Here is a 17709-nt window from a genome sequence, read left to right on the forward strand (position 1 = left end):
TCATCGACAAGGCGAGTGACTCACTACAGTGCATCCTCCATGAGGCCAAAGCGATTTGGAGCTTCACATATATCGTTTTTCGTGCCCTTGTGCTGCTCTATGCTGTGTATCTACTCTCTTGCCGCCGCCCAAAGAAAAATGAGGCCCTCCCGCGAAAATTACAACATATCCACCTCTGAACGATGGCGCTAATGCTCAAGGACTGTTGCCTCCGCCATCATCTGCTGTCGCAAAAATAAATATCCACCAAAAAAGACAGTAACGAAGAAAATGAAAAATTATCCCAATAACTCCATGCATCCTGGGCCTTTGCGAGACGCGGACCAGTCAGCACCACGCCTGCCTGCCGCACCAATCGGCACACCAGCTCGGCTTCTCCTTGCCGAATCAGACTCTCTTGGAACCCTCATAGTAGTGAGCTTCCCCCATAGCGTGGCTCACATGGTGTCCGTGTTCAAGATGCTGCTTCACTACCGCTGGCTGATGGTACGGACTGTTGTTATTGTTGTGGTTGACGAACCATGTCGGACCATACTCTGGTGCCGGCTTGCTGGCGTACGGATATGGCTGTTGCTCCAGCCAGGGGTAGGCCGGGCCGGTCATTCCTTGAGGCCTTGGTGCAGGTCCCATGCCCACTTGCGCGTGATGCGCTTCGACGGGCGATGCCATGGAGCTCGAGACTATGGAAGGAGCGTACATGTCTGGGCCCATGGAAGAGCGACGGTCGAAGGAACCTCGATGCGGGTCATGTCCACCAAGCATGACGTAGTGCGGCGCTGCGCTGTCTTCGCTCTCATATGACATAGTCCGCGCTGGGGAATGTAGTGAGGGGTCCCATTCATCTTCGACCCGGACGCTGCCAGCGCCTGACGTGACGGTTCCCATGGATTGTGGCCATTCGGTTGGGTGATGATGTGTTTGTGGTGAGAAGCCATGGAACCCAGTAAGGCTCGGAGCCTCTTCCGAGCTTGGCTTCCAAGGACCCATCTGGAAGCCTGAGCCGCTCCCATGCTTGGGACTAAGATTTTCTGAGCCTGGCCAGCTACCGTATCCTAGTGGATGTCTCGTCCCGCTCACGTCTTGTGGCCCTGCCAGTGGTGTGTCAGTCCAGTTCACTGATAGTTTCACAGGCCTCGCGCTCGACCGAATGCTTACCTGAGCGATCCGTCAAGATGGCACTTGACTCGTACTGCCCCATTGCTGGTGGTCCCATGTTTGGGCATGAGGCTACTGCGGGTGCGCCAGGGTAGGAGCCATAGCTGACAGGTGCCGGGAGTTCGTGTTTGACCGCTGGTGAGGACGATGTTGACCTGATCCTCGAGGATGCGATGATCCGGTTCTTTGGCTTCGACTGTTGCACACCATTGCTTCCGCAACCTGCCGGGTCTGGCTGTAGGTCAACAGGCTGGAACTCACACTCCCTCTTCAGTTTGATGCAGCTCTCGCATCGACCGTGAGTGCTTTTGCTGTCCACTTTGCAACGGATTTTCCTGCGGCGACAGTGTCCTAATGCAAATGGTCAGCCACTGAATCACATTCGACGTTTGCACCCCGAGAGCCCAGGTGAGGGGAGGCGATTTGAAGCTTACCGCAAGCCACGGATGATCTATGATAGCCAAGTTTGTTGCGAGCTTTGTTGTTCCGGGCAGTGTTGCGTTCCTCGTTGCTGACCTACCACTCAGCGTTAGTGATTCTGACGTGGGCTGAAGGTAACTCGGCCGTTGGCGCAGAGCCGGTGCAGGAGTCCTGCACCCAGCTAGGAGAGAGGCACTCACTGGCAAGGAGGTAGGATTGGTTGAGTAGGCTGTTATAGAGGTCGTGGGTCCTGGCTCTGCGTTCACCATCTGACGAGGTGGTCCAGCTGGATGGGACATCATGATGCCCTTCGACGGTACAAAGGCCCCGAATCCCCTGTCTGCTCCGAAGTTCCCCTTCACAGCTGGCGGCTTCGGAAAGGGGCTTGCGGCGATAGCCATGAGGGGGACTTGATGCACTTGGGCGATCTTGTTCCGCTGAAGCTTGAGACTGTGCTACCCACTCGATTGTGCCAAACGATCGAGTGAAGCGCTCAATGGCTTGTCGACCGGCTTCACGCAGACAAAAGCAGAACGAGTGCTCTCTTGGATTTTGCCAAGACGATGCGGAAAGCCCAGTGGATGCAGCAGGACTCCTTCGAGCGCAGATCGTTTCGCCTCACAGACGTTTGGCTTGGTGTGTCTTGTGTCGGCTTCGATACACAGCGGTTTCCGGTGTTCTCTTGCGAGTAATACCGATCAGTTGGCCTTGGTTCGCTGTCGCCCGACTTGTCCGTATCCCGTCTTCTGTGCAAAATGCTTGCTCTGCATGTGAGCGTCGTTGTTAGGTTTCCTGTGTCGTGATCAAGGATTGGGTCTAGTAAGAAGTGGATGCAGACGTGTCCTGGACCATGCAGAACAAGACAAGAACTAGGGTTTGCTCCAGGGTGTATGTCGCGATATGTCGATAATGACAGGGTCAGGTGAGGGCTGGAAGACATGAAAGCTGGGCAGGTCTCAGTTGGGCATGAAGTGCTTGTATACTTGTACATCTGATGGCTCCATGCACGAGCAGCGAGAGCAGATCACCTAAGTGATGTTCAGTGGCAGCCCACTTCAACATTGACCGGGGAGCAGCGACGTCCGGCACTTGGGTTTGATTGACACGAAGGGACAAGGGGCAAAGTTGACGCCGTGCCGCTGTCCAGTCGATCCTTAGCTCACTGCCCGGCTGGCACGGCGTCCCTTGTCGAAGGCAGGCAGAGCTGCCAGAACTTACCGCGTGTAATCATTTCCCTGTTCAAACTATAAGCCGGTACCCATGCTGACAGACCAGACCCGACCTGGCATGATGTCGTTTCCTTTTCTTTTCTTTTTACTGGACTAAGGAGGACGGTCATCTTGGGCTCAGGTTGGCCTCGTATGGAAAGCTGGGCCGATGACCTCAGCCATAGGCCCGTGGCTGAAGAGGCCCATTTCCAGACCATGGGGTGCTTCTATCGAAAGAGGGCGATGGCAGGCTGGTCCTGGGCGTGGTATGTGCTTCATCAAATGTGAGGTATCGATCCAATACCTGCATAGCTGCATGCAGGTGCATCACCAGCGCCCTCGTGATCCAGCCTGATTCGGCAGTACGAGGCATTGCTGGACCAGGTACGTCTGGTCTGGGCTTGCCTGGTTAGGTATGATCGTGTGTGGGTAGCTCGAGGTGAAGGACACCGACTACCTGACGGGGAAGGGGGACCAGGCGGCCGTGATAGTGTCGAACATGTAATGGAGACGATGGCCAACCCTGGGGCTGCCGCGATAAGAGCGTTGGCCCTGACGCGACAGGAGCTGTGAGACTGAAGCGGGCGAATCGTGAAGCGGGCTAAGGCGGATGGGTCCCGCGAAGCTGGGCGGTGACGACCTGGGACGTGCATGAAGGATTTGCTTTTTGAGAGGTTCCAGGCTGAAAGATCGACGTCTTGGGCATGGACCGTGGGCCACAGCCCGTGATGGGTGCTCGGTGGCAGGCAAGTCAGGTAGGTCGGTCGAGTGGGACATGGCTGCTGGCCGCTGGAACGAGCCAGTCTCGCCAATGTCCCTCGCCACGGCCCTCTGGCCAATCACCACCGACCTCGGCGCGGCCCTTACTCCGGCCCAACAGACAGCCCTCTAAGAGGCGTTCCTGGGCAGGCTGGGGCCCCCCACCAACAGAAACAACATCGACCTCACACGCACACTCAGCAATCCACCACCACGACCATCGTCACCAACGACACTTGCCTCTTGGGCCCGCTAAACATCACTAATCACCGCGCGCCGATGTCCGCGTCGCCGGCACGGCGAGCACCCCGAAGCTGCCAGTCACGTACGTAGCCCCCTAAACAGCAATGACTGCCTCCTGACGCGAGGATCATCGTCTTGTCATCAAGTCGATTTCCAAAGGGGCGCCGTCACTTGTCGTCCTCGTGGCGGCGTGGGTTGCTCGCCCGCCCGGGACCGAAGCATGAGATTGTGCAGGCAGTGGCGAGCAAACGGCCCTAAGGCATGTTTCACTTGCTCTCCCTCTCGACCAACGCGCGACTCCGACATCTACCTCTGTAGACGTGGCAGGTTTCTCATGCGAGGGCAGACGCCCTTGCGGCCGCGGCATTCCAGTTCGTTGAAGGATGCAATCCACGTCTTCCTAAGCCGGAGACAGCTTCAAAACAGTTCGCCTGCTTCGTGACGAAGCAGTACAAGAGCAATCCAGCGCCACTGCTCACATGCAGTCAGCTTGTCCGGAATGTCGGCAGCTCGACTGTCTTGCGTCACCACAGCGTTGTTCTGATCCTCCGAGCAACAAGACAGCGGTCAGAGACATACGCAAACAATTGCTTTGCCTCGAGAATCAGTAGGGGCGCTACGATGCCATTGGCTCTACCACACAGATTGATGACGGTGTCCTAGCATCCCTTACACAAGGACCCCAATTTGGAGACCGGTGACCCCTCAGAAAGTCTCCGAGATGGTCAAACTACAGCGTCTGCTTGAGAACAACCCTTGCCGTCACATTACACTGCCATTAATTTGTGCATTTTTGTTACATGAGCGAAGTTTGGTCATCATGGCCAGTTTCCTGGTCAGACCACCCAAAAGTGCGTACCCCACCGTACCAAATCAGGAGACCTTTTACCAGTCGATGCACCGAGCAGGGACATCTTAACATCTTACCATGCAGGTGGTATAGGGGCCTTGCTGAAAGGGTAGCATACTGCTTCGCGGACCCGGAACAGGCTCCGGAAGGCTCCCCCATAGGTGAAACTTGTGTGAGGCTGATGGGCCAACAAGCATGCCTGGAATGCACGGTCGGCATTGAAGCTACAACCCACGGTAGATGGCATTGTTTGCTCCGCACAACGGCGGCTGGAATTTGGACCTTGTTCGATTCTCAGGATTGCTGAGAAGGCTCGCAGGGTGCAGAAAGCAACAATCACGGAATAGCCAATGTTTCAGCTGAGGACCGCACAAAGCTTGGCTCACGTGATGCCGCCAAGTTCGCCGGACGCGCATGAAAAGCCACGCCACTTATGTGCCAAAGTGTGCGTCTGCAATGACCACTCACGACTGGAATGTTTAAAGAGTGGATCGCTGCAACCTCCAGGCAGACCAGAAGGGTCGGGCCGGACAACCTTTTCTGGGGTCGCAACACAATGCGACCGTGTGGAAGGCCCTGGTGAGGGGGGGGGCGGCTCTTCCACAGTCATTGTTTGGCCAGAAGACACAACCTTCACCCAAGGGCGTGCTCCGTAGTCCTGTTCGGGGTTGTGTTGCGCACTCCCTGGAGCCGGGGCAGCTGGCAACTGACAAGGCCCAAGAAAAAGCCACCCTGAAAATGACGAGTATCACTGGATGTTGTGGGATGTGGGCGACAAGGGCAGGGCATCAGGGACTTATTCCGCACATCCAGTCTCTTCTGGGGCGACCAGCCGTTGTGCACTGTTTCGACATGGGTGCAGGGTCGTCACCATGCAGAAACAAACCTTAAATAGGCGCCCCATTACCACAATCGGCCAACTCGACCCAACCTGGTTGCCCGAGCCGAGCCTGGCCTGCCTGGGTGGCCTCCCTCCACACGTGCGAGCAATGGAGTTTGTGCTGTCCTCTGGCTACCTCACCGCAATGCGAATTCCCATCAGGACGTCATGGTCAAGATTCATGATGCTTTACACGTCCGATCCGAGGCAAAGAGCAAGACTCGACCGTCCATCTTCACACAGGTGCGTGCCCCATGCAAGGAGCAATGTCGTCTATCCAATTTGAGCCTGGTTTCACGGCCCGGCAGCGATCCTGCAGCCCATCAGACACCAACAGCGAGCCAGTCAGCCCACCACCAAGTCGAGAATCTGCAGAAAACAGAGCCAAGATCGACGCAGGGTGTCCTCACCGAGTCATCCGAGCCTTTGGCGTACTTCCGGCACGCCGGTTGTGCCGCTCCCCTGCCTGCCCGGGTCAGCCCCATACTCTGTGAGATCCGGCAGGAGAGCTTCTCCACCCCCCAAAAAGGCCATTCTGCCGCGTCCGCTTATCTCAGGGTGCTCCTCCTTGGTAAACCACGCATTTTGCAAAGTGGCATGACAAAGCTTGGCTTTGGCTGTGCGCACAATGGTTGTTCGGACCAGGCATCTTGTGCGATATAGACTCCCGGAGCGGGTTCCCTGCTTGACAAGTCATTTGTGAACCAGGCAGTTGTTGGGTATTTCTTACCAAAATGAGCTCTATCCACCACATAAGCGATATTTCCTAGATGCCGGAAATTCAGCTCGAATTGGGGGAAGACTAATGCGAACACGACATACGAAGTTCTCCAAATTGTGTGCAAGTTGTCTCCAGCACCGACCATTCAACTTCAGCGTGCGGGACAAGGTTCAGAAATTGTCGACTTCAAGCTCAGCCACATCTACGAGGCGGCCGTATTCGGCCAAGCAGCCAGTAATTTCGTGACGCATGGTCGGCCTGGGCTTGTTCAAACTCGGCTAGATCACCCGCAAGGACGGCTTGTCTTCTGTGGGACACCTGCCGTGCTCAGCCTGTATGGTAGCCCACGTGAATGAACAACTCGGTCCCGACTTGCGGGACGCAAGACGTTGCGGGCGAGTTCGACTGTCCCGGTATCAGCCCTAAGCCAAGGACAAGGTCGTACCTCTTGGACTAACCCAGTCAATGATTGAGATTTTAATATCCCTGGTTCGTTTCGGCATTTCTCGTGGTATGGAAGCGAAGGCTGATGCCAACGAGCCAGATCTGGTCGACTGAGTTGGGAGTTACTTTGCGAGAAACATTTGGCTTAGCCCAGCACTTCCATATCATACTGGACGCGACACACGGACCCCTGGGACACTGTCGCCTTTGCAGCATGAATGCGAGCAAGGGACAAATCCACTAATGCAAGGCGGATAGAGCCGAATCATTCTCGCACACATGATCTGCCCTGGCATCTCAGTCCTCTAGTTTCGCAGAGGATGGGCTTGCGTCCTGTTCCCGGCCATCATGCACCTATGCGGCAATATCACATACACCCTGTGCGTGATCGACTTGGACGAGACCTTCCCGACGGGATGTGGCCAAGCGCCACCCACATGACCAGTTATACTAGGTCGCGTCTGGCTAGTGGCAGGCCCAAGTGCTACGAGTGAAGCCAATCATGTTCTTAACTGGGACGTGCGTGACATTGTTCATCACATACGAATGCCCCGGTGCTGTGCAGTCAGGCCATTAACTCTGTGGCAACAAGCAGCCTAACTTGATTCGGATCAGCTCATGGCACTAAGCGTGAAGCTTGGGACTGCTAATCATGGAGTGCAGCAGATGAGAGGCCAGGGCGCAGAAGACAAATATGGGATAGAGAAGAGCGCGGAGCCGGGCCCTTCCTCCATCATATCTCCACAACATTACCAGGCGGACCAGTCTAGCCGTGGCGAATCGTTTCTACGCGGGAATATAATACTGATCAAGATTGCTCCGGAGTGGCGCTCGGCCCGAGCTATGACACGGCACGTGAGTCGAGGAACAATCCCGACGAGGGTCAAGGCCTGAGCCGCACGACTCGACACGTTCGATCCATGGCGAGTGTCTGGCCCATCTCCATCGGCTTCTACCGTGTTGCGCCAACTCATTTCCAGCAGCCTGGATCGCCCGCCGCCAGTCCCATGTCTGTCGGCTAATTCGCCCAAGAAGGGGAAAAGGGACCCTGACGATCCTGATCTGCCGTGTTTTCTTCATCCCGCCGCTGGCGCCCACGTCGTGGCCACGCTTCACTTATCAAAAGCCGGCCAGGTCCCGACAGGAGATGTACCTTGTCTGGCCGAGGCCCTGTTCATCTGATTAGAGGGCAATGAGCACGGTTCAGGGCAGCATAGGCCCTCCATGGCCCCCTTCCAGTCAGCATCAGCCATCAGGTGAGCGCCGACGATTTGGTGTCACTGCTGCCCGGCAACGCGGACTGGCTTCTGGCACCCAATAGAATGCTCTACCTGCGCTTGCGCCTGGCTGGAAACTTGGCTCAAGGCTTACACACAACACGAGAGTGGCTTTTCCCTGGCGGTTCTTTCCGGTTCCGGACTTCGCACAATGCGTGATTCTTGAGGCAGCCCTGTCCGCCAACAACAAGGAAAAACGAAAAGCACGCCTCTGGAATGGGCGGGACGCAAAAACGAGTAATTTGTTGAAAAAGTGCAAACCGTCCAAACATATTTGCCTCATTTGTTGGTCCCCCCCTCCCCCCTTTCTCTCTCCTGACGCGCGGCGTGTTGTTGTTGGTGCTCGATAAATGACTTCGCCTCCATGGGATGAGATAAGTTTTTCCAGGGCTGCAGACTCGATATACGTCTCATGTCTCAATAGTTGGTTTCCAAAAGCTGTTGATGCGCCTGATGACTGGCCAGATATATGCATGCAGCCATCCATTGACCTCGTGTTGGAAGGACAATCACTCGGACTGCAACTCCATCCTTGCTCGTGGAACCAACACAGCGCCAGGCCCACCCAATTCAGAGTTTAAGTCTTCCGCGCCTAACAGCCCGGGGAACAGGGAGCGAGCCAAGCTAAAGATCTGCCCAATGCCACGGGAGGCACGGGGAAGCGCGGCACGGATTTGGAGCTAGACAGAATGGACTGGCGGTCGATCTAGCGCGCCCGGCACTTGCTCTCGCCCTGGAACAATCCTGCTGGCAGCGGCATCGCTGATGTCCGCCGCAGTGTTTTGGCCCTCACTGACAGGCGAGAGCCCCTATTCTGGCTCGTGGTGTAGTTTCAAGGAGAGCGAACCAGCCGCGCGGTTCCGCTGCGGGACATACATGGTACTGCCCGCCTGGGACACGCGGAGAAGTCTTGAGCTATGGTACACAGATGCAAGCAAGCCTGAGGAGACCAGGGGGGCTGTTGCCACCGTCACACGGGGTTGGCAATGCGGAGAGTGAGACACGTAAACTTTATTTATTTGCTCTCGCGCCTTCAGCTTCAGCCCAAAAAGTCCACCTGGGCTGTGGCAGGGGTGTGGCTCGTGGTTTTGTGTGGTGCGCGCACCCTCCGCGCACCCCCTTCTCGCATTCTCATCTCAAAAAGTCGCTTGCCGATTATGCACTCGGTATGACTGCAGGACGGGACTAGTTCCTTTGACCGTCAGGGACCAAATGGGCGAAAGGTGACATGCCGCCTATCGGACATTTTGGCACACAATGGTCTCACCTGGCGTGTTGCCCCCCGGGGTGGTTGCTTAGTCTCTCTTGTTCTGACTGGTATTTTGCGTGCTGCTGATCACACAGGATACGAGCAACGTGGGAAAAAGAAACAAAAGCCACGCCAAAATCGTCATTCTCAGGAGTCCAGGCCCCCGGAACGTAGTTATGGCGGCATATAAGTCCATAGTGACCCACTGTGTCAGGTTACTCGCAATCGCACGACATTCGATCCCGGCAGCCACTCGAGCTTTTGGTGGTTGTGTGTGCGCGACAGATGATTGTCCATCCCCCCCCTGCTCGGGCGCCCAAAGGAGGATGCAGATCTGGCAAAGACGCCGCACATTACAGGGGGGAGGGCTTCTAGCACGCTCGGCGTTCTAGATAACGCCTGTGCCGCTCAGGTGACTTGTGGTGTTTCCCCTTGTAACGGTGACAGGGTTGACGAATTGATCGAAACTGGCCTTCACTTTCTCTCTCTTCCAGGAGCAGATCCGGCATGAGGCCGACCAGCCTGATGCCACATGGCTCCCTTGCTGCGGACTCTTTGTTCCTCGTCAGAGTTTGGCAAGCCTGAGGCAAATAGAGTTCGTGGTTACCCTAAAGGAGACGGTGGGGAGGACTTCCCCATCACTCCCGCGTTCCCCAGTCGTGCGTGGGCAACAGCGCGGCGTTCCTGGATTGCGACCATTTGTCAGGTGGGACGTACGTACGCCCTACGCGCTCCAGGATTGTGCCGGAATGCACGGCCTCCGCGGTCAATCAATCGATGAGGCGTCCCAGAGCGACGGAATATGGTGCCACTCTCGGTAATCAGCCTCCCTCTGTGGTCGAGGTTATCATGCCATGAACAAAACTTGTCCTTTTGCTTCATGATATTGTGGCATGGATGACGAATTATCTGACGACCACCTGTGCGAGCTTGCGTTCTTTTAGACTATCGAGATTCTAGGAGGCTGGATGGGGCGAGATACAGTGCCAGGCTATTGAAGCTTGTTTTGAATTTCCTGCCTCGTCTGGATGCCGTTTGGCATCGGCAGTAATATGGTATTGTACGTGGGCGGTGCCATGTTTTTTACCCCATTTGTTTGGGGAATCGTGGGATTTGTGGTCTTGACTGGACTCGCGGCTGGCCTTTCGTGATTTTCTACGAATGTGGTCCGGATAAAGGTGATGAGGGCGTCGACGTCAGCTTGAGTCGACATGGCGCCTACGCTTGCCCGCACGACACTGGAGTGGCAGAAGAGAGGTTAGCAAAGCCCAAAATACTGCTGGGAGGGAATACATCATATGACGTAAGTCTTTTGACGGTGCTCTTATCGGAGAATCACGAACGCATCCTTCGACTTCGCCGTCCCTGCCTCGTGCTAGAGACTTACCCAGTAGGCATGTTGTGCAGAACACCTGTGCCTGGACCACCACATATATGACCTGCTTGCACTGCCCGATGAATCATCCAAGGCTCATAACCGAGGACAGAATATATCCCCCCAGGGTTGCAAACGCCTAAGTTGGTCAAAGTTAGCAAAAATATCGCTTTTGGTCGGCTCTTGGGAGGCAGAGCCAAACACTTTCTGGGAAGTTCACCCGGGGGACAACTCACCACCTGACCTGATGTATATACTGGCTTTATTTGCAATTTCCTCGACAGACTTATAAGTCACAAACTGCCCGTTATGATCAATGACGTTGAAAGCCACCGCTGGTCCGTATTTTGCAGGATCCTCGGGCCATGTCTGGTCTCGTCTCGAGTCACTATCAAAGTAGACTCGGCACACCGGCCGGCCATTCGGATGCCGCAGTAGTATCAGCCCGTGACGCAATCGCGTCGCCAGGTACTGGGTATGGTCCGAGATGACTTCCATCGAAGTGAAGAGCCGCATGTGGACGTCGATGGCCTCGCCGAGCGCGAGGATACTGTGGAAAGGGAGCGTGCCATCCTCGAGGCCTTCGTGCAGTCTGTCACTGGGGCCTTCTTGGCCCCTGGAGCGATGAAAGACGTCACCGATCACACCGACGGCCTTGACGGTGCCGCCTCCAAAGTATCTCCTGAGACCGAGGATGTGTCCGGACTGCCGGCGGACGACCAAGGCGCCCAGATCTGGAAAGCCAAATATCTTGTAGAGGGAGAGGCAGGTAAAGTCGGGGGCCGTATCTGGATCTGCAAACACCCGAGACATTGGGAGCGTCATGGCCAACGCCGCCGCGTCCAGGAGGGTGTACGTGTTCTGCAGCTCATCTGTCTGACGCAAGCACCCTGCCCACCGCAGTGGGAGCCGCTTGCCAGTCAGATTTGACTGGCCCGGGTATGCAAATAATCCCAGCGATCGATGATCCTGCCTGTTGACCATGGCAGCCTCTGGATAACTCAGCCAGGCCTCAACATCTGCGTCATTCTCGAAGCAGTGAAACTGGCCATATGCCAACTCACGGACCCCGACGAGGCTGGTATGGGAGTCTCGATGGTACCCATACCAGAATGCGTTCGACCGCGTCTTCTCGCCGAGATCTCGAAAGGCTTCAGCTACAAGCTTGATGCCTGCGGTGGCATTTGCTACGAAGACGAGGTCGAAATGCTCTGGATCAGCACCCAGGAAATTGAGCGTCCTTGCGCGAACATCCTCAATGACATTTCCCGAAAGCTTCGCCGGGGAATTCTCTGAGTGCGGGTTCCCATACAGGTCCGTCAGCATCTTCTGACTGAAACGTTCGATGGCTGACTTTGCATAAATCGTGGTTCCGCTGTGGTCAAGATAAACGCCTGCAGTCATGCACAAGCCAAGGTCAGCTCGAATCACTTAGGCTATAAGGACCCCTCGAAGAGCTATAACTGCCGGAAGCGGCACTGTTGCTTACCATTATTCATATGCGGATATTCAATTGGCCTGAGTCTCTCCACATCATCGTTGTAGGCTTTCGACATCGTAGCCAGTATGGCACTGCCGAGCCGTACCTTTGGAGGGCTTGAGTGACCGCCTTTGTTTTCCACACTGGCCACACAGGAATCATTGACCTAACAGTTGTTGTGATTGGTCAACTGCGAGGACTCGGTCAACTGCTGCTGAATGGTGGCTGTGATATATCAGAAGGAAGATGAGACGGGATCATGGATGAAGAACCTCTCAGCTGAGCACAATGCATTCAGGCAGGGATCGAGGAGTACCTGCACTATAGCATATTAATAATGGCCTGGAGCTGCACGCACTCCCGCGCCGACACGCCCGGCCCGCCTCCCTCGCTTAGTAGTGGGACCTACAGATTGTTCATCGGGGATTGGTCCCTGTCAGCCGGAACTCTCCGCCATAGTGGTTTAAGATGAATACAGAAGTTGGAGATTTGCTGCGGCGTCAGCACTAGAGTATGCCCTGGATCATGATCCCCGAGCTTGTACATACATGGGGCTTGGCACCTTGACATGTTGTCTAGCGGCCCAGCCTCAGTTGCGTATTCCAAATCGCCCGCCTCGGGGTCAGGTCACTTTCAAGACATCGAAAGCATCAGCTCTGAGCTATATCGCGCTTGGCTTGAGTAAACCTGGCAAGTGAGATAGGCTGGGCAAGCCCCGCTGAAAAGCCACAAGGGCAAGGGGCTGGCCTCTGGAGGTGGAGGTGGTCCCAGCCCCAGAAAGTCGAGATTCACACATCTTGACCGGTGCGGCAACATGACTACGTCACAAAAGATCCAAATGGTGTCTGGCCACTCATTTCATCCGGTCAGCCCGAGACCAGGCATTTTACGGTATACCACACTAAATGGGTAAAAATGTTTGGGGCTGAGGACATATCATCCCCCTTCCAGAGCCAAGAGTTGGAGTGTGATCAATGTCTTGGCCCCCAAACCTCCAGAGCTGCTTCCCCACCATGCCGCAGGCGAGAAAGGCTTGTAGCTGTCGGCGATGACGGTCTCGTACTTCCTGCAATACTACGTCGATACGCTGCCGACCAATGACATGTGGTTGTGCTGACACATAAGAGTATTTATTGATTCCCAGCATTGAGGTTGGTTTCCGGGACGGACGGAATACGTCCGCGATGCTGGTGACCCTCGGCATCGCCCAAGAGCTCAAGGCAGGCCTTACAAATACCCCAGTCTTATCCATGGCGGCGGCAACGAGAGCCTTTGCTGTTCCTCGCTTTGACCTCATTGCCGCCCAGAATTGACATCAGCTGCACCTCGCTCGCTAACGCTGGACGGCTTGTAGGTGGTGGAGATGATCGGGGTGGAGGCGTGGCTAAATTTAGTTGCCGCGCGCCGATCCTGCGCCCCCCTCAGGGTCTTTCCTCTTTCGTGGCACACTCCAGCCCAACTCCATAGCACTCCAGAAGGCAAGCGGGGAATTGGCTTTCACAGCCTCACGCGTGGGAAGCCAGGCAAAGGCTTGCTCGTGACCGGATGAGTGCCATCAGCTAAGCTTTCTGGGCTGTGAATGGCGCGACTAGTGGTAGTAGAGAAACGTCCACCGCATCCACGACCTGACTAGAGACGAAAGAGATGCACTTGCGTGAGAGAAGATGTAGACCGCAGTCGACCATCGTGGAATACGGCGCTTCTTGATGTCTCGGAGCCTCCGGGGTCTGTCTGGTCGTCACTCTGAACTCTGCTCCTCCGATCCCAGTCGCTCTCAGCGCGAAGCTATCACAGCCCACACATCTTACCCGGCTGTCACCAAGCGAAGAACTAGTGGGGGCTGGCCTGTTGGGCGTCGAGACAAGCTTTCACAAGGCGGATTCTATCAGCCAGGTCGTTGGACTAGAGCTAGCCGCGGCGCCGAGGCTTTCGATTGTTCACTGCGCCGTCTCCAGCCCAGTGCGCATTGTATGGTGTGGTGTAGTGTGTAGCCTCAATGGTCGGCTCGTCGTGCGGCTATCGGGCCAGCTGTTGTTGGCCGTGCTGAGTACCTAGACTATGAGCAAGGCGGAACGAAAATTAGTGCACATGTAGTGAGTGACCTTGAATGGCGCTTCGCTGGCTCGTGTGATTGACCTTTCTCACCCTCGCCTAATAGAGGCTTGAATTAGTCGAGAATTCACAGTCAACAGAGCTATGACCGGGGAAGGAGAGACGGGTCGCCTCGGACGCAACCTTCCTTTCATTTCGGAACGAAGCGTGGCAGTGCTACACGAGTTGACTAGGAGGCATAAAATTGCAGTCACTTCATGATGATGGTCAGTTCAACTCGTGCACATGTTGAAGTACTTTTCTTTTGTCACATTGTGCCATCGATTTCAAATGCTCAAAATGATTTCATTATGTATAATTAGTATTCCATTATGTTGTGCCCCTTTTATCCTATTTTCATCAAGACCTGGCGCCGTCGTACACCCTGATTACTGACAATTTGTAAATAGGCTGCTCACCAGCCCAGGCGGAGATGCTTGCCATGTGAGCTGGATTGACCCCTTAGATAAAGAGAGTCCAGGCAAGCACGGGGACAACAGCGACAACAGCACCAAGGGTAGCAACGAGGCTGTTTCCAGCAGCGATGGGGACCGTCGTGGGGGGCACAACCGTGGGCAGCGCAGAGCCTGTGGGGTAGACTGTCGTGTTGGGCTGAGACGGGGCGAGGTGGAAGTCGGCGCAGGTGATGCGCGTCTTGTTGGCAAAATGGAAGACGAAGCTACGATTACCGAGGAAGGAGCCACCAACATCCTCAGTGATGGACGAGTACGGGTCAACGTAGCTGGCCGTGAATGGATCCGAGGTAATCTTGCCGAACTTGCCAGACAGGTCACCAGTCTGGCAGAGTGCTGGCGTCGAGGGATCGCAAGGAGGCTCCTCGCCGCGCTTGAAGGGATCGACATGGGCCAGGGTGGCTGTGCAGTTGCCTCCGCTGGGAACGGGCGCGACGTGCAGGTGGTAAACTAGTGTAGGTCAGCGTTTGGTTGCCTGCGAAAACGACAAAACCCCAGGACCAGAGAATTCAAGGCAACGTACTGAACGGACCGCCCTCGGTAGGAAGGTTGGAGAACTGGACATCAAACTGAACGCCCACGCCACCGGGGCCAGCCTTGGCCGAGACGGAGCCTTTGACGTTGCCATTCAGGGAGCCAGCCTTGAAGAAAGGCTGCACAGGTAGAGTGGCGACGTAGTTAACACCTTCGGGGTTGCCACTGACAACGTCGGCGGGGATGTACTCCTGGGCGAAGGCACCGGCGGCGCCGACGAGGGCAAGGGCTGAGATCTGGGAGAAACGCATGTCGATGACGGGCGGTGGTGAGGTGACGATATCGTGGGTTGGTTCTCAGGACAGCAGATGCTGAAAGGGTTGGTGACGTCCGAGGAGCAAGCGAAGGTGATGACTTCTGTGGCCGAGCGGGAAGCTTAACGAGCGGGCAACGAGAAGTGTAGGAGAGAGGATGGAAGTCTATGGCAAACAACGGCAAGAAGAGAGTAGCAATAAGTATCTGGGTCGAGACACCCTGGGACGAAAGCAACGATCTGGAAGGCGCACCCGAGGAGGTTCATTCCCCCAGCTCGGTCCGCCAAGCACAGCGCAGCAGGGCAGGGCAGGACAGGGCAGGGCAGCAACAAGCCTCAGGCATGCATTGCGACAATGGGCAATTCGATTGACTGCCCCGGGGTCGTCTGGGCTGTGCGAAAACACCAACAACGGCAAGGCTAGAGAATGGTGAGGCGCCCAGTCTCTAGCCCGACTCCCCGCGCCAGCGCCGACCAACGACAGCCAGAGGAATGCCTGTTTGTTTCTTCCGCAACGGGGCAAGCCCAAGCCAAGCCACGGCAGCGCATGCCTGCATTCCCTGCACGACACTGACACCACGAGATGAAGGGGACCATCGTCGATGTCTCACAAAGCCGGATATCCTGCAGTCACCCAGAATGCTGCAAGCCAACAAACCCTATCCGGTCGGCGAGGTCCAGCTTTGCGGGTGGTGACGCTTTCATGATCCCTATATCTCCAACAGGCAACCAAACCATACTTGGCGCCTTGACGTAAGCTCTCCAGACCCGCACGGTTGTGCTGGGTGGCCAGGCAAGCTCGGCTCCGCGGTCCCAATCAATCTTCGGGACGCGCTGCTGCGGAAGGCATGGAACGCCAGTCCGTGCCCTCAAAGCGGTGATCACCAGGGATTGCCGCCATCAGCGACGCGCCCATCCCAGCTGGGATGCGGTCAGCCAAGGCTGGGCGTTTCGTTTCATATGACACATGGGTTCCTCCCTCCCAGTAGTCGTTTGCTGCTGAGCACGGAGACAGGGCCGTCGCTCCCACGAGACGAGAATAGCCGGGCACAAAGGAGCACGGAGGCTGCTTCCGGCCCCATCTGGCAGGCCAAGGCCTCGTTGACGTCGTTTGACAGCACCCCGCAGGAGCCAAAAGGGATTGGGCACGATCCTAGCGCTTCCGAACTGTGCCCTCTGTGCTGGTGCTGGCGTGGCTTGGCACCCTGTCCTGCGGATCCCACTCAAACAGGCACGGCTGCGTTACCGACTGCAGAGTCAAGAGGTCCGTGGCGACTCAGGACGAAACGAAACAAAACAAGATGGGGCAGGGGCGGACATGCACCAACCAGATTAGCCACGGTGCGCCACGGCGATCAGTCATGATGTTCACGGCCCCGGGACGCATTGCAGGGATACCTTCTAGTGTCTCTTGTTGGACCAGAGACTTCCACGACCTGACCTCACGGGCAGAAGCAAGCTAAGGTCTGCCCGGCAGGGATGAAAACCAATCAGAGTCTGGTGCCTGGCCACCTGTCTCCTTAGCACCCTGGAGACGGGTTCGAGCGATGCAATATGGCTTGTCCTGCATCGGAACGCGCGGTTTCTTGCTGACTTGGGCTGCAAAGTTGACCCTTCAGCAGCGTGATCGTGCATCACGACCCTCGAGTGGAAATCAATCATGGCTAAGCCATAACCATGCTGAAAAGAGGTCACGAGCATGGGCGTCGTACCAAGGTGTTTGACGGAACAAATGCCCCGACCTGCGAGTCCGACAGACTTTGAGACATTCTAGCATCGGGCTAATTCAAGCTTCTCGTTGAGTTTGCAGTCCGTGAGATTTCTCTCTGAAATCCGGACGGGGCGCACATGCAGGTGGCGCTGTATTTGCTTCGCAGACTCGCCTACCAAAGGAAACCCGAGCAATGCTCCACCAGTCCTTGCTCTTGTCTTGATCATCGCGGAAGACAACCTCGACGACCAGAGCCCACAGCCGAGGCGTTGAACTGCCCACGAGCTGTAATGCTCCATGTCGTCTTTTGTGAACGCGATCTGGGATCCCTCCTCTTCTAAGTGGAGAGCCCACCTCAATCTCCAATGATGATCTAGCCATTGCATCAGCATTGTGTTTCCTAGCACTCGCATTCCATCTGTGTTGTCTTTCATGACTATCTAGTCTCTCGAGCTGCAATCGGACTCTGCTTGCTACAGTCAAGTTGGGTGTAAGTCTTCGTCCCGGCTTTTGTCCAGTCTGTTGCTACTGCCCAGATGGCGTACTGCCCAACTTGGAAGTCCATGGTCCATAGAGCCTTTGTCGC

At 55.9% G+C, this 17709-nt stretch overlaps 4 protein-coding genes across 4 annotated transcripts; 1 reads left to right on the plus strand and 3 right to left on the minus strand.

Moving 5' to 3' along the window:
- Nucleotides 1–32: 32 nt before the first annotated feature.
- On the minus strand, nucleotides 33–2355 carry B0I36DRAFT_121915 (uncharacterized protein). Its single transcript, XM_046148052.1, has 4 exons — nucleotides 1776–2355; nucleotides 1590–1671; nucleotides 1156–1506; nucleotides 33–1088 (listed from the first exon to the last, which is right to left on the minus strand). Exons 1-4 carry the CDS (start codon nucleotides 1974–1976, stop codon nucleotides 388–390), a joined length of 1335 nt encoding a protein of 444 aa, XP_046013036.1. The 5' UTR covers nucleotides 1977–2355; the 3' UTR covers nucleotides 33–387.
- A 3266-nt stretch (nucleotides 2356–5621) lies between these two features.
- B0I36DRAFT_323754 (uncharacterized protein) lies at nucleotides 5622–6341 on the plus strand. Its single transcript, XM_046154017.1, has one exon. The coding sequence runs from the start codon at nucleotides 5684–5686 to the stop codon at nucleotides 6176–6178; it is 495 nt and encodes a 164-aa protein (XP_046013037.1). The 5' UTR covers nucleotides 5622–5683; the 3' UTR covers nucleotides 6179–6341.
- A 3751-nt stretch (nucleotides 6342–10092) lies between these two features.
- Nucleotides 10093–12349, minus strand: B0I36DRAFT_121954 (pyridoxal phosphate-dependent transferase). The gene is made up of 4 exons (XM_046148053.1): nucleotides 12071–12349; nucleotides 10818–11975; nucleotides 10594–10720; nucleotides 10093–10444 (listed from the first exon to the last, which is right to left on the minus strand). Exons 1-4 carry the CDS (start codon nucleotides 12135–12137, stop codon nucleotides 10198–10200), a joined length of 1599 nt encoding a protein of 532 aa, XP_046013038.1. The 5' UTR covers nucleotides 12138–12349; the 3' UTR covers nucleotides 10093–10197.
- A 2265-nt stretch (nucleotides 12350–14614) lies between these two features.
- B0I36DRAFT_363058 (superoxide dismutase) lies at nucleotides 14615–15410 on the minus strand (the record flags this gene model as incomplete). Its single annotated transcript, XM_046158745.1, has 2 exons — nucleotides 14615–15075; nucleotides 15149–15410. 2 exons carry the CDS (start codon nucleotides 15408–15410, stop codon nucleotides 14615–14617), a joined length of 723 nt encoding a protein of 240 aa, XP_046013039.1.
- Nucleotides 15411–17709: the final 2299 nt, after the last annotated feature.

Source organism: Microdochium trichocladiopsis (genome assembly GCF_020744255.1).
Source record: "Microdochium trichocladiopsis strain MPI-CAGE-CH-0230 chromosome Unknown B0I36scaffold_5, whole genome shotgun sequence".
NCBI classification, from domain to species: Eukaryota; Fungi; Ascomycota; class Sordariomycetes; order Xylariales; family Microdochiaceae; genus Microdochium; species Microdochium trichocladiopsis.